This window comes from Colossoma macropomum, unplaced genomic scaffold (genome assembly GCF_904425465.1).
Source record: "Colossoma macropomum unplaced genomic scaffold, Colossoma_macropomum, whole genome shotgun sequence".
In the NCBI taxonomy this organism is placed as follows: Eukaryota; Metazoa; Chordata; class Actinopteri; order Characiformes; family Serrasalmidae; genus Colossoma; species Colossoma macropomum.
Genome location: NW_023494809.1, coordinates 17,412,526 through 17,429,018, shown reverse-complemented (window position 1 = coordinate 17,429,018; position 16,493 = coordinate 17,412,526). Strand labels below are relative to the sequence as shown.

The window sequence follows — 16,493 nt, the reverse complement described above, 5'->3', positions numbered from 1 at the left end:
CTTGCTATATAGGCGCATTTTGTGGTTCTACAATTACAGACTGTAGTCCATCTATTTCTCTGCATACTTTGTTAGCCCCCTTTTACCCTGTTCAGAGACTGTAGCTCATCTGCTGTTTGTGTTGGTCATCCTCTAGTCCTTCATGAGTGGACACTGGAAGCTGTCCATGTTGTTGGCTGGATATTTTTGGTTGGTGGACTATTCTCAGTCCAGCAGTGACGCTGAGCTGTTTAAAAACTCCTGCAGCACTGCTGTGTCTGATCCACTCAAACCAGCACAACATACACTAACACACCACCACCACGTCAGTATCAGTGCAGTGCTGAGAATGATCCGCCACCCAAATAATTCCTGCTCTGTGGTGGTCCTGACCATTGAAGAACAGGGTCAAAGGGGCCTAACAAAGGAGAACTACAAAATGCTCCTATAAGGTAAGTGGAGCTGATAAAATGGACAATGAGTGTAAAAACAAGGAGGTGGTTTTAATTTTATGTCTGATTTGTGTGTTGTACATATATTTTTAATGTTATCAAATATATGTACATATTTATAATACCAAGTAAATACTACTAATTTAAATCCATTCTTATTTTGCATAAATGTTACATAAATTCTACTGTGTCTATATATTTAGGAAAGGTGGCATTTACACGACAAAGACACCAGGCGAATAAGGGATGTAATTTACAATTATATACAGGTTGTGTTTGTTGTGAATAATGTAAGTTTGGTTGTAACGAATCTGAAATGTTGTTTTTGTGATCTCCTCTATCTGCAGTCTTCTAGTTTAGCTGCACAGGCCCAGTCTCTGGAGATACAAGAAGTCTCTGGAGAACCTCTTACACCTGAGCAGATGAAGTCAGACAAGGTCATGCTAAAGAATAAATAAATACATCGGAACTTTCTGCAAATTGGCCTCAAATGGAACTGCGGTCTTGCAGGAGATAACCCAAGACAGCTGTGAGTGGAGTAACAAATAAATGAACGCTATACAGTTGTGTTCAACTGGATCAAGTGAGTTTAGACACTCATTTGAAACCTCTTGAACGTAGCAGTAAACCACTCTATTGAAGTCCAGTGAGATGAGAGAGGTTCATAACCATTTAAAGTGCAAGCAGATCTCTTAGAAAATCTTAGATAGATGGATGATAGCTAGAATATAAATAATATTACAATATGCTTCACTTCATGGCCTTTAATTTAAATAGTGCTTAAAAACACTACATTTTTTACATTTCAGTCAAACTACAATTACATTTCAGTTGAAAGGGAGATTACAGTACTCAAGGACAGTGCTACAGAGCTAAAGTATTGTCTCCATGTCCTAACTTAAGTCACAATTGTCAGCAAATAATCAACTATCCCATCTGCTATTAAAGAGGAATTCCACTGTTTTTGTATAATTAAATGGTTAAGATGTAAACCAAGTCATTCAGAGTGGTTTGGTGCAAAATATTACGTTCTAGAGAAACTTACAGAGTCAGAATTGTTCACAGTGGTGGTGATAGGAACCAGACGTCAACCTCTAAAAACTCCCTCACAGAATGTTACTACATGAAATGGTTATGAATACACTGCCTGATGTCTGAGAGTTTTCTAATAGTTTTGAAAAGGTAAGGTAAAAAGGTAAAATCCATTCATGATAGAGAGGTACATGCCAAGCATTTATGACCATTTTACCATCATGAACATTACATATTTGTGTTGAAGACATCGAGACCACTGGTGCCTATCACGGTAAGTTTCTCTACCAGGAACCATTTCACATTAAACCACTCTGAATGATGTTTATCTCAGTAATTGAGTTACGCAGAACTTAAAATGAAATTCCCTTTAATGCTTCTCATCTTCTATTTAGTACATACAAACATTCATCAGATATCTGTTCAGGAAGTTCAAATTCAGTGAAATGCAAAGCCAAAGACCATCTCTACCCAAATAACATGCCCTGAAATTCTAAACCTCAACCTGGGTTTTTCTTTTCCCAGATCATTCACCATATTATGTGACCGCTGTTATGTGGAGCCTCAGCACAATAAAATTTGGATTTCTGCAATAAACATGCATTTGCATATTTTCCAATAACTAAATGAACATCCTATGTCTTATCTACTTCGTCTCTTACTGAATTTCCTCCAGCCTTGAGGAGAAACAGTTCTGCCTATCTATGAACTACAGTAGTTAGCTGAAGCACACCTGAAGAACATTACCATCAGCAACTGTCGCCAGAGAAAACATGAGATCTGTATAATGGGTCGAAAGCAGTGCAGGTTGACCGCACTTGATCACAATTTGGGAAACACTCTGTATGCTGATACGTGTTCATTAAAAGGGGGATTCCACTGAAATTTAAAATGTTCTGCATAATTCAATCATTAAAATGTAAACAAACACGTTCTAGAGAAACTTACTGACTCAGAATTGTTCACTGGTGGTGATAGGAACCAGACCTCTAAAAGTTTTTTAAATCCATTCATGGTGGGGAGGTATATGTAGTAGATTGGTAGGCAAAATAGTCACCAAAGAAACTATGTGTTTTTCCACATTTACCTCTATTTACCATCCTCAATACTCAGAAGACATGTGTGGGTTTATTGGTGGTTTTGGATAGTAAATAGATAAAATGGGTATATTGTTGTGGTAGACATTGTGACCCCTGATTCCTGTCACCACCAATGTAAAGAAATCTGATTCTGTAAGTTCTTCTACAAAGAACCATTTTAAAAATGTAAAAAAATGACTACCATAAACGTAAAAGCTTCTTAGATGCAGATAACATTTTTTCTTCTACAAAGAACCATTTTAAAAATGTAAAAAAATGACTACCATAAACGTAAAAGCTTCTTAGATGCAGATAACATTTATATATGTATAAAATGATGCTGATATCATGCCCATACTCTATTTGAGTCTTTTTCTATCAGCACAAAGCTGTAAAAAAATAAGGATTAAGAAAGCTGTAGAACATCAAGAACGTTAATTATATTAACATCCAGAATGTCTCATATTTAAAAAGTGCTGATCAAACCCTGAAATAACAGCAGGGTTGGGAAAATACTTTGAAAAAGTAGTTATGGCTGAATACTGAATACACTGTCCTAAATGTATTCAGTAATGTATTCCATTACATGAAAAGTAACGTATTTAGAATACATTTACAATGCATCTTGGAAAGGATGTGCCTCCTTTTGTTTTTAATTCACACTGTTCCTTGCTGTTTCTGGTTGTCAGCTTTCTTCTCTCTCTCTCTCTCTCACTGCCTGCTTCATTCCCCTGAGCAGGAGTCCAGAACAACTAAACTTATCCCTTGCAAACACATCCACAAATGAAGAAATTGTTTGTTTTATCATCTCTCCAAAGAGCTCAATAATGCTGAGATTAATAACTCATCAGCACATTGGTTTCCTCTTTAGAGTTCATCTAAAAAGCATGTTTGCTAAATGCTGTGCTGTATACTGATTCTAAAACAGTTCATAAACAAGCATTGATGGCATATTTTTAAATTTAGTGGGTAAGTATTCAAAAGGATTCTCCAAAAAATGTAAAAAGTAAATGTATTCTGAAGACAGCCTTTTCAAAATGTATCTTGGACTGAAAACAGATACTTAATTCCTGTATTCTGAGTATGTATTCGCAATTCTTGCTTTGTGTTACATCCCAACCCTGAATAACACAGTATGTAATTTATTGTTATTTATTTGCGTTGCACACTTTAATATTTTTCCTTCATGAGGATAAAATTACGGAGCCCCGATGACGACATCCTATATAAATAAAAATAATGCGTGGCCACGCCTTATTAACACGTTGGAACAAGATCCTAATGCGTGGCCACGACTTAGTAAGGCATGGGAATGAGATGATTAAGTCATGGCCATGACTTAGTAAGGCGTGGGAACGAGATCACGGCTTACTAAGTTGTGGCCACGCATTAGGATCTCGTTCCCACTCTTTACTAAGTCATGGCCACGACTTAATCATCTCATTCCTAAGCCTTACTAAGTCATAGCCACGCATTATTTTTATTTATGCGGGCTGTCACCAGCGGGGCTCCGTATAAAATGAAGGGAAATGACAAAACTTTGGTGGACTGCAATCCTCCAAGACCCGAACTGGGCCCCTCAGGTCTAAAGCTAGCGGCTAAACAAAAACAGGTGCAAGAAGTGTTGGATCGTGTCAGACGATGTATTGATATCTTCCAAACAGTCCACAGAATCCCTAACACACATTCCCGTTCACGTAAATTGATCATTTCTACGACTAAACTCTAAAAACTGCTGCTAAATCCTGCGCTCAATTTACCGCCTACAGTTCCGCCCGACCGCTTCTGCTGCCGGAAATGACGTCAGTGCAGACCATAACATGGCGTCTAGGATGGCAGTGAAGGCTGCAGGCAAACACAATGTTGAAATCCAGCCGAAAATAAGCCTGATTTAGAGACGCACAAGGACTAAAGTGTCAGCTGGGATGATGAGGGTTCAGGCGGAGCCTGTGTGAGACAGAGCGGCGCTCCATGTCGGAGGGACCCCGGGCTGCGTGGTCGAAGCGGGGCTGCGCGGAGTCCCACCGCCGAGGTAAAGAAGCCGGAGACACATCTCAAACAAAACACAGTCTCTCAGGGCAGTCAGGTCACCAGAGGGTCAGCCAGCGGGACTAGTCCGGTGTCTGTGGCCCATTTCAGGTCTTTGGTATCACCTACGTGCGTTGCGTTTCTGTATGAGATGCATAAAGTCAGTCAAAGACGAGGCTGAAGTTGGCTTCTTATTCGAATGCTCCGTTCCACCTTAAATGGTGTAGCGGTTACATTGTGGCACCTGAGGCACCAGAATGTAGCTGCCGCACTATTCAAGGTGGAACGGAAATTTCAAATAAGAAGCTGTCAGCAGCTTCGTTTTGCCTTTGCACTACAATAAGCGGTTATAATAAAGTGTGTGGAAGATGAGATTCTTTGCCTTCTTCGTGCTCGCAGGTGTTTGATATCATACTTTTAGGTATTTAACGTTATTCTACACAACATAGTTATACCAATGTAATGGTGCAGTGTTACAAAGCCAAAGCCTGGCCTTGACCTTTGCTCTGAGGGGTTATAATAAAGTGGACTTTTGATAAAGGAGTATTAATAACGTGAGTCTGAGTGAAATGTGAATCTGATTGTGTTGGGATTATTAGCTCTCTTTATGTTTACATGTGTTTGCCCATACATACAAGTACATGAAGTCTGATGACTGGAGTCAAACCCTGTTTACTGAACCTTTGCTTTGCAAATAGGGGTTTATAATATAGTGTGAATCTTGGTTTTTCTGTGCATATTTGTTTGATCAGTTCTTGTTATGAATAGAATTGGAGGGGCGTATCATAAACTGTGTATCTGAATGTGTTGGGGCTTTATGCTCCCTTTATGATTGGAGGTGTTTAAAGGGCTGCTATCCAGTTTCTGAATTATTTTTTTTAGGTCCACTTAAAACGTTTGCATGGGTTTTTTATTTACATGCCAATTCCAACCTCTGTCTCATAAACAGGCTGTTCTTTGTTACTGTACCTTAAAGACTGCTATATGGAAATTAGCTCTGTTTTGATTGGTTGCCCTGCATTTTGTCTCACTGAAAAAGCATTGCAGGCTGAAAATCCTCCTTAAAACATCAGTTTGAATGGGCAGAACATAAAATCTGTAGAATGAATAGGTGGATGGATACTGAATGTGCTGGTTTTCATATCATCACATAAACACTGGATTGAAAATGGGCTGTTTTGCAGCTTAGTTTCCTTATATGGACAGGAGAGTGAACGGTACAGTCTGAAACTTTAACAGCGTTGACAGGCTACATCAAACTTATTAATTTCAAAAAAGTAAAGGGAAATTTCTTTTTCCGTGATATGGGCCCTTTAACATTACCTGGGGGCAGTCATGGGCTGGAGGTTAGGGAACCAGCCCTGTGATTGGAAGGTCGCCCTCGAGCAAGGCACCTGAACCCCAACTGCTCCCCTGGCGCTGTGGATAGGGCTGCCTACCGCTCTGTGCAAGTGTGCTCACTGCCTCCTAGTGTGTGTGCATTCACTAGTGTGCATGTGGTGTTTCACTGCATTTCCCTGTTGTGGGACTAATAAGGGTCACTTAACTAACTACTGCTTTTCAGTATAATGTGCGCAAGGTCAGTCTAAGCCTGTTTGCTGGAGCTTTGCATAGTAATCAGGGGGTTGTAATAAAGTGTGGAGTGTTAAGTTCTTTGGTCTTTTGAGGTTTGGGTGTGTCTAATATCAAATGATTACCTGCATTTCAGTATAATATGCATGAAGTCAAAGCCTGGTTGCTGGATATTGGCTTTAAACAGTAATAGGGGGGTTATAATAAGATGTTCGCATGAGCTTGATAGTTTGGTGTAATATCTTTGGATAAGGTTTCTCACAGATAGAGAGTACCGATAAACTGTAAAAGGGCTCGTATCATGGAAAGCCAAATTTTCCAATTTTCCTCTGTAATAATAAAAAGTTCCATGTTGTATGCAAACTTTTTTTAAAGTATTAAAACATACTGTTAACCTTCCAATCCATTCCAGTCCTGCTGAACATTTACATTTATTTGTCTATTCAGCCTAGATCAGTTTAGCCCTGCCCATTCACACTGAATTATTTTTTAAGGAGGTACAATGCACTGCAGTGCAGTCAGTCAGAACAGAGGTCATATATATATCGTATATTGATATACATTTATCAATCTTTAAAGAAGCAGTAACAGAAACAGCCTGTTTAATTCTAAGGGAGGAACAGAGGATGAAAATGGTTACATAAAATGAATTGTGATGATTTTTGGTACATAACACCATGCATATATCATAAGTGGACCTCAGTGGGGTATAATGAGATACAAGAAAAATATAGAATATGGGCTCTTTAATGCAGCATGCTCTTTTTTAGTTCAATGTAAACACTCACCACTAACGAGATGTCAGTGTGGTTTTTCAACTCTGTGAAAAATCTGTGAGTCGGTTTGTGGGCAAAGTAATAAACTCTCTGTGCTTTTCATACCTCAGAGCAGGGGAAGCACAAGCAAAGGAAATGTGAGCGGCCCCTCAGCACGCTGTCAGTGAAGCCGCCGACCGGCCAGGAGGCCGCCAAAAGGTACCAACACTTTCATTTTGTTTCAAATTTCTTATACTTGTAGATAATACTGTCTAAGTAGAATAAAAAATAATACCCTGTAAGACAGACTGTAAGAAACTGTTTTCCAATTATGTATGTAAAACTGTCATATATTTCAAGCAACTACATGCAAACTTATTTCAATTAAAGTCCATCATCTCAATAAATTGCTTTCATTAAATACATCATTATCCAGCATGCATCACCCAGTGACTGTGTTTAGGATGTAAACAGGTTTATGGAGATTAAATAGATTTCTACTTTAGCACTACAGTTACATGGATCAGTTTACAGAATTGGCTCAAAGTCAGAGTTGATAGACCAAAATCCTTTTGCTTTGAACGAATCAATATCTTAAATATGTTTATTTTATTAAAATACATGACTGAACATTGAATTTTGGTAGTGACAATTCTTAGTGTAACACACTCACATTTCAAAACAGTGGGATCTAGCAGTCTCAGTTTCTGCTGTAAAATGCTGGGGTGTGGCTAAAATAAGGTTCCACCTACCGACTTAAACTCTGAGATTTGGCAGAGACGTGGGACAACATTTTTCATTTAATAACTAAATTCAAGATGAATCTAAATCTTTCAGCATCACTTTGAAAGAAATCAAAAAGATAAAAAATTGATTTAAAAAAAAAAAAAAGTATCATTTTCACAAGTTAAAATTTAAGGGTTAGGGTTTGAGACAGCCACCTCCCAATAGAAGGTACCCTATAAATAATCATTTTGTATTTATTTAGCTTATTACTGTCCTTGGGTTTTAAATAGATTATAGCACAGTTGTGATAAATATCAAAGGTCTGAATACGTACCTGTACTGTGGAACCGCAACTTAAACTAATTCAGTAGAATGGTCCCTATAACAAAAAGAAAAATACAAAAAATTATTAACAGTAACCAAAACCACAAAACATTCTGAGCAGCTCCACCTCCAGTATGCAAAAGTTTTATCAACAAATTACATTTTGTTGATTTTTCTATGTGAAAATAAGATAAAACATTCTCTACAGAGGACATACTTCACTATGACATTTTATCCTGCAAATCTTAATGCAGTTTCTGTTTATTTATTGGAAAGAATAAAATATAAAATGTGCCAAAATTTTAGCCTCAGCCACATTTATGTGTTATTTTCCCAGTATGTTAAATTCAGCAGATAAACAGTAATTGTATATTAAAACATGCAGAAGTGTTCTTTGTAAAAGATGTTTCAACTTATTTTCAACAATCAGCAGAACATGGCATTTGACCAGTGGAGCCCAAACTTTCTGCATGCGACTATATATTATTAAGACTAAGTTTTTGCCGTTTGTTGGAGTTTAAGAAGTGTGACTGTCATATCTGTCTCTAAAGCACTGTTTAACTAAAACTTGTTTAAAAATAAACTCTAAAGTATAAATATAAAATGATGTTGGCTCCTTAAAATCATCAGTCACAAGAAAGTCAGAAAACATTGACAAATATTGGATTATTTGTTTGTACCCATACTAAATACAGTGTCTGGGTGATGTTAGTTGTTCATTAATTGATTGAAAACAACATATTAAAATTGGAATAAAATCTTTAAATGAAATAACCTTGCATGTAACTGCTGCATGTAGCTCTTTAAACTTTACTTTTATGCTAATAGTCCCTATGAACACTTTTACAGAGATTTAAATGGAGCTGCTTTCATCGTGTTCTTGGATGTCTGTATGTGAATAGAGAAATAAAATGTAGGCTTGGTTGATGCAACATAATTGGCAGTTTTCATTCTATCATGAATTCTGTGTTTCACATCATTGTAATGGTTTGGGCCATTTTTGTCATTTAGGTGCATATTTGTCAACTTGTCGTTCAGGTGAATACCTTCAGAAAAGAGGTTTTTTTTCTCTGCGGACACAAGGGGCACTGTCCTCTGATTGGCTCGGACACCCTCCTGTGACATGCCCGTGGCCAATCAGAGGTGAGTGTGCAGTGCGTGTGCATGGGTGAGAGACAAAGCAGAGTCGGCTCTGAACAACACAAGCCAAAGTGCTGAGGTGTGAATGTTCTTGAAGTCCTTCCAAAAGCTTCTGTAGCAGCTATTTATTTATTTATTTATTTATTTAACAGTAATGCACAATTAGTGTTTATATGCAGGATTTAACATATTGGGGGGAAAAAACATAAAATTTGACCCGTTATTTTAAAACCGTTTGTTTTATTATTTCCAATATGTTAAAATCAGCAAATACATAGAAGTTGTGCACTGAAGAAAAATGTCATATTTAAGCCTGTTCTCTGGATGTATTAACCTATTTTCACTTAAAAATCATCAAAACGTCATTCAACAAAAAGGTGTTCAAACTTTTGCATATATATATATATAGATCCCCAGGAATATTAGGTTATACTTTATTATTGTCTACTTTATTGTTTTGTGTATCTTTATCTTACAGTAATATGGATGAATTAAAAGGGAATTCCACCTGTTTTTCAAAATTCACTCTGTCTCATTCATGTATTGATATGAATCCAAAGCCATTGCTTTTTTTTGTAGAGGTGTAAATCTCTGTTGTAAAATGATTCAATTCCATTCTCACTTTTTGCCACAATTTAATTCAGTTTGATTATTTACTATGATTCAGATTTAATTTTTGAAATACACAGAATAAACAAATGTAGTACAACACAGTAGTACAATATAGATGATAAACAATACAAACAGCTAAGGTTTTTCTTTTTTTTTTTTAAAATGGCCTGAGACTTTTATTTTGGAAACCTTCAAAATAAAACATTTTACATTCCTATGTTGTAGAGATTTGTTTTGTCTGAAATGTTCTAAATGTTCTAAAAGGTGTTTGTCGCTGTGTTGCTGCAGGTGCCTGATGGCGGGGGATGTAGAGGTGTACCTGTCTCAGGTGCATGATGGGAGCGTGTCCTCAGGCTTCCGGGCCTTATACGAGGAGCGCTTGCTGCTGGACGTCACACTGCTGATTGAAGAGCACCACTTTCAGGTAGGAGTGGGCAATATGATGATATTTTATAGTTATCACGATGAATTACAGAGTGATACTATTCAGTAATGCTCTTTTCTGAGTATATGATGGGTATGGTCAGTGTTTCTAGAACACTGAACAACTGCATGGATCATAAAAAAAATACAGATTAATAGACTAATTATAAGGAGACTGCCAACAATGACCCATGTACAGTATAGTACAGTATTGTCATTGCATAATACTATGCTTGTGTAGTAATGGATGTCGGCACATTATGCACGTTATTTTGTTTCTCCAACATAACTTTACAGGAGAAGGCAAAAACCTTCTTACCTTTCAGTGTTAGTTAGTGTAAAGAGATTTTATTCCAATTGATTTTAGAGCATTTCTGTTGGTCCATTCATCATGAAATTTTCACATAATGTAAAAGAACAGCTATACATATATACATACATTCATACATATAGATTGGTTTTTTTTTTTTATTATTGAAAACAAGCTTTTGAATGATAACTGCATATTTAAGATTCTTACACATATAGTGCCTTTCACAAACTCAAGATTGCTCTTAAGTAGCATTAATAAAAGTATTGATGTAACATATCACTCACTTTCATCTTTAGGCTCACAAGGCCCTGCTGGCCACGCAGAGCGACTACTTCCGGGTCATGTTCACGGCCGACATGCGGGAACGCGACCAGGACAAGATCCACATGAAGGGGCTGACCGCGGCCGGCTTCGGACATGTTCTCCGCTTCATGTACTACGGCTCTCTGGAGCTGAGCATGCCCACGGTGCAGGAGATCCTGCAGGCCGCCATGTACGTGCAGCTGACTGAGGCTGTGGAGTTTTGCTGCTCCTTCCTGCTGGCCAAGATCTGCCTAGAGAACTGCGCTGAGGTCATGCGACTGCTGGACGACTTCAGCGTAGGCGTTGAAGGCGTGCAGGAGCAGCTGGACGCCTTTCTGCTGGAGAACTTCGTCCCGCTGATGGCCCGGCCTGACTTCCTGTCCTACTTGAGCCTGGAGAAGCTGATGGCATATCTGGACAGCGACCAGCTGAGCCGGTTCCCCGAGATAGAGCTGTATGAGGCTGTGCAGGCCTGGCTCCGGCACGACCGCCGCCGCTGGAGGCACACGGATGCTGTGGTACAGAACCTGCGCTTCTGCCTCATGACCCCGACACAAGTGTTTGAAAAGGTAAATGCTTCAAGCGGTGTTTTTCATTATTTATTTAAAAATTAAGCCTCAAAGGCCCAATTATTTTTTTAAACTAATTATTACTATTTTGTCCCTGTGCCTGATTACTGTTGCCATTGTTGTTGGTAATATTCATTAAAAAAAAAACATAAGATTATTATGGTTGAGGCTTGGGTTGACATTGCTTTGGCATGTTTGTTTTTGTTTTAATTAAATTCATTTGTAATATGATACTACATTTAAGTTACGAATGTTTATGTGACACTGGGTCACTCCACTAAAATATCTGCATTGTATTATAAATTGGTTGTTTTAATTGAATTCTTTATTTGTAGTGTGATATTACATTTAAGTTACGAATGTTTATGTGACACTGGGTCACTCTGCTAACACATCTACATTGTATTATAACTTTATCTCTTACTTTATAGAAATAAATGTTATATTTCTCTGTAATGCTCTGTAATCCAGGTTGATATAGTCCCAATTTCTACATTTCATAAAAGTTTATGTATTGACAGATAGGTACATGACAAAAATATCATACGGAAATTGACATTTGTCCACAATTCCCATTTCAGTGCATCTATATATTAATAATTATTATTATTATTTTTTTTTTTTTGTCGCTGCAGGTGAAGACCTCTGAGTTTTATCGTTATTCTCGTCAGTTGAGGCAGGAGGTGGACCAGGCCCTCAACTACTTCCATGCTGTGAATGAGCAGCCGCTGGCCGACACCAAGGCTAACCGGATTCGCTCGGTGCGGCCGCAGACGGCCGTGTTTCGGGGCATGATCGGCCACAGCATGGTCAACAGCAAGATCCTGCTTCTGCACCGTCCCAAAGTGTGGTGGGAGCTGGAGGGTCCGCAGGTGCCACTTCGGCCTGACTGCTTGGCCATCGTCAACAACTTTGCTTTTCTGTTGGGAGGCGAGGAGCTCGGGCCGGATGGAGAGTTCCATGCATCTTCGAAAGTGTACCGCTATGATCCTAGACAGAATTCCTGGCTCCGGATGGCTGACATGTCGGTGCCGAGGTCGGAATTTGCCGTGGGCGTGATTGGAAAGTTTATCTATGCTGTGGCAGGCCGCACACGGGACGAAACGTTTTACTCCACGGAGCGATACGACATTGCGGAGGACAAATGGGAATTTGTTGACCCGTATCCAGTCAACAAGTATGGTCACGAAGGCACGGTGCTAAACGGAAAACTCTACATCACTGGAGGCATCACCTCGTCCTCCACCTCCAAGCAGGTGTGCGTTTTCGACCCCGGGCGTGAGGGTGCATCTGAGCACCGCACGCGCCGGACCCCCATTCTCACCAACTGCTGGGAAAACAAGTCAAAGATGAACTATGCCCGCTGCTTCCACAAAATGATCTCCCACAATGGGAAGCTTTACGTTTTCGGTGGAGTGTGCGTCATCCTTCGTGCATCTTTCGAGTCGCAGGGTTGTCCATCCACAGAAGTTTATAATCCAGAAACAGACGAGTGGACCATCCTGGCATCCATGCCTATTGGCAGAAGTGGGCATGGTGTGGCAGTCCTGGACAAGCAGATCATGGTGCTGGGCGGACTTTGCTACAACGGCCATTACAGCGACTCTATACTGACCTTTGATCCTGAGGAGAACAAGTGGAAGGAGGATGAATATCCCCGGATGCCTTGCAAACTGGACGGCTTGCAGGTGTGCAGCTTGCACTTTCCAGAGTATGTTCTGGAACACGTCCGGCGCTGCAGCTGAGGGTGTGTTTTGAAACTCCGTGAAGGTTAAGGGGGAAAAAACGTTTACAGATGTGAACATAGTCCTAAAATACTGAAGCTTTTAAAAAAACTGTAGGCCAGTTGCTTATTTAAGAACAAACAAAAAGAAAACAAAAAAATCTCTATACTTTTTAGGTCTTATTGGTAGAATGGGGTGGGTTAATACTGGTGGTTAGGCTGAACTTTTTCCCCCCAATTTAGCTTTCTCACTCAAAGGGGATGTAACAATGAAAGTTCCTGTGGACTTGCATTCATTTTTGGGGCCTAAATCAGTCTGTTCTATAATTGTAATGTCCTGTACTACCATGTCCATCATGTTGTTTCTTGTGAAGCCATACTATTTCCCTCGTGTTCTGTTCTAAAGGTGTTTGAGGAAGGAATGAACACTTAGGAGCATTTGGACAATTGGAAAGGAGATTAAATTATGTAGATGTTTGAAGAAAACAAAGTCATCTTATACTTTTTCTTGTTTTCTTTTTTTGCATTATTACGCCTACATGAATGCGTTTCTGTTGATGAGCTGAGTTATGGAAGATTATGCTAACTATTATGATTTTGACACTAACGATATTGACAAATGTTGCACTCTAAAGAGCGTTTCTTACTGCTCTGCAATAACACTGGTCCTCCACTGCTGACTATGAAAGAGCTAGAGCAGAGTAAAGGGTGTGTACATATATATATATATATATATATATATATATGTATGTATATATATATGTATATATATATATATACATGTATATGTATGTGTGTGTGCTTTCCAAATCTCTGCCAGCTATATTTATGCTGTAACTCTGTTTAATTTATTAAAAACTGGTGGGGACTCTCCTCAATCCCACCAGGATGAACCAGCTGCTGTTTTCATTTGTCTCGCTCATATTTTGTTCCATGAGCAAAAAGGGCTAAAGCACATATGCATTTCTTTGCTTTTTTTTTCAATTTTTTGGGCAAAATGTCTAAGTTTAATGTCTAAGCAGGTCTTTAAAGGTACATCACATGCAGAGTCGTATTCTATAAATCTATAAGGGGAATTTCACAGATTTTTCATCATTTTTGCATAATTAAATGATTATGGTGTAAAGAAAGTCATTCAGAGTGGTTTGATGTGAAATGCTCTGTTTTAGAGAAACTTATCAAGTCTGAATTGTTCACTTTGGTAGTGACAACTACCTCTAAAAGTTCTCTCACAGTAAGCTATTACATGAAATAGTGATGTATAGTGATGCCTGGTATCTGAGATGCTGTTTCATGAAGGTTTTGCCCCAAAAAGTATTTTTAAAATCCACTTTTTTCACAGATTTAGCAGTTTAAAAGTGGAATTCCACCAGTTTTTCAAATATTTTAGATTACTGAGATGTAGACAAAGTCATTTAGAGTGTTTTTAATATGAAATGGTTCATTGTAAAGAAAATTACCAACTCAGGTTTCTTTACAGTGGTGGTGATAGGAACCAGAGGTCATGATGTCTACAACACAAATATAGACATTTTATTTACTATCTAAAACCACTAGTGACACTACACTTCTGGGTTTTTATATGTAATGTCAATGATGGTAAAATAGTGGAGTATCTGAAAACTTACTTTTTCTTTAGGGGCTTTTTTTGCCACACAACACCTCCACCATGAATGCATTAATATGTTTTAGGCCAAAATCTTCAAAAGTACCATTAAAAAAAAAAGTCTCAGACATTAGGCAGCGTATTCATAACTATTTCATGAAATATCTGCATGTAAGAGAGCTTTTAGAGATGGGCGCCTGGTTCTTACCACCACCACTGTGAACAATCCTGACTTGGTAAGTTTTTCTAAAACAGAGCATTTCACACTAAACCACTCTGAATGTCCTTGTTTACATCTTAACCATTTAATTATACAGAAAATTTGAAAAATCATTGGAATTCCCCTTAAGTGAATCTTCAATGAAAGAGAGCAAACATTTCTCAGCCACATACCACGTGGTCATATGACCTATAAGTATTGTGATTATATTGTTAAATACAATGCAATATATTAAGAACACACTGGTGAATCAGTGAGCCACGGTTAAAGATCAGCCTGCATCATTTCACTTTTATTTACTTTGGTTGGATCTGGTGAATACCCTAAATGATCAAAACAGCCACAGAAACGCATCTGGAACTGTGATTGGTTAGAAGTTCATCTGCGTATTGCAGCCTTCTGCAATATCAGTATTTCAAAAGCCAATATGGTGAAAATGAACAAATTATATATTGTGCAGCCCTAAGACTTGGAACCTTGATTAGCTTGGCATAAATTCAGTGAAATTAAGCAAAATACAAAGGTTAAAACTCAAGAACCTTATAAATGGGTAGTATTCATTGTATACAGTATTGATTGAGTCTTAACACTGTAACACTAGTGTACAGTTTCTGAGTCACATCATTTCACTAAAGCCTTCACTTATCAATAATTCGCACCAGCACCCCAGGGGAATTCCAGCGGTCATTCAAAATTTCAACATAATTGAATCGTTGAGATGTAAACAAAGTCACTCAGAGAGGTTTGAAGTGAAATGGTTTATTGTAGAGAAACTTACTGTCTCGGATTTGTTTACAGTGGAGGTGATGGAAATCAGGGGTTGTAATGTCTGCAACACAAACATAGCCATTACTATCCAAAACCACCAGCGAACCTACATGTGTCTTCTGAGTTATTGTATGTAATGTTGATGATGGTAAAATAGTGGGAAATCTGGGGGCAGGGGGGGCAGTTTTCTGGACTGTTTTGCCTCACAATGCTCTGTATGTACCCCTCCACCATGAATGTATTTTAAAAATATGTTTTAAGTCAAAACCTTCTTAAAATGTTTAACAAAAACATCATAAAACAATGTCTCAGGCATGAGGCAGCATGTTCAAAAAATATTTCATGTAATAACTTGCTCTTGAGCTGTTAGAGGTTGTCTGGGTCCTATCACCACCACTGTAAACCTTTCTGACTCAGTACGTTTGTCTACAACAGATCATTTTACACCAAACCACTCTGAATGACTGTTTACATCTTAACCATTTAATTATGCATGAGAAGGAAACTGATAATGTGATGGATTTAACATGCCATGTACCTTTAACTGTATTTTTACCCTGTTTATGCTCATTTTACAGCAATTATGAGTTTTTTGGTTTTGTACCAGCACTTAATTCCCATGTTTTCTGCTATAATTCAATTCTTTCTCTTCCTTTTCCTGCCCCTCTGATTCTTTGGCTGTGTATTGATACTATATCATATGGGACTGGTTTAAACTTCCTCAAATACTGGCTCATAAACTCACGTCTCTGTCTTGTGGGTCATTGTGTTTTTTTTCCAAAACACGTCTCAATGTCATGTACATATAGATACCAAACTGCAGTCTCTGAAGTTTTATACTGTGCAGGTTAAGGTATACTACTCCAGTG

General features: G+C 38.3%; 1 protein-coding gene across 3 annotated transcripts; it reads left to right on the top strand.

Annotated features, from left to right (window-relative positions):
• The first annotated feature begins 4,349 nt into the window (after positions 1-4,349).
• Positions 4,350-13,177, top strand: klhl15 (kelch-like family member 15). 3 transcript variants are annotated; one of them, XM_036558792.1, is made up of 6 exons: positions 4,516-4,574; positions 7,029-7,116; positions 8,986-9,090; positions 9,988-10,123; positions 10,732-11,307; positions 11,943-13,177. In XM_036558792.1, the coding sequence occupies exons 3-6, from the start codon at positions 9,071-9,073 to the stop codon at positions 13,050-13,052; spliced, it is 1,842 nt and encodes a 613-aa protein (XP_036414685.1). In that variant the 5' UTR covers positions 4,516-4,574; positions 7,029-7,116; positions 8,986-9,070; the 3' UTR covers positions 13,053-13,177. The 3 variants fall into 3 exon arrangements, with proteins under 3 accessions (XP_036414683.1, XP_036414685.1, XP_036414686.1); XM_036558790.1 differs by lacking the exon at positions 8,986-9,090 and having other exon boundaries at positions 4,350-4,574; XM_036558793.1 differs by lacking the exon at positions 4,516-4,574 and having other exon boundaries at positions 7,056-7,116; positions 8,959-9,090.
• The last annotated feature ends 3,316 nt before the right edge of the window (positions 13,178-16,493 follow it).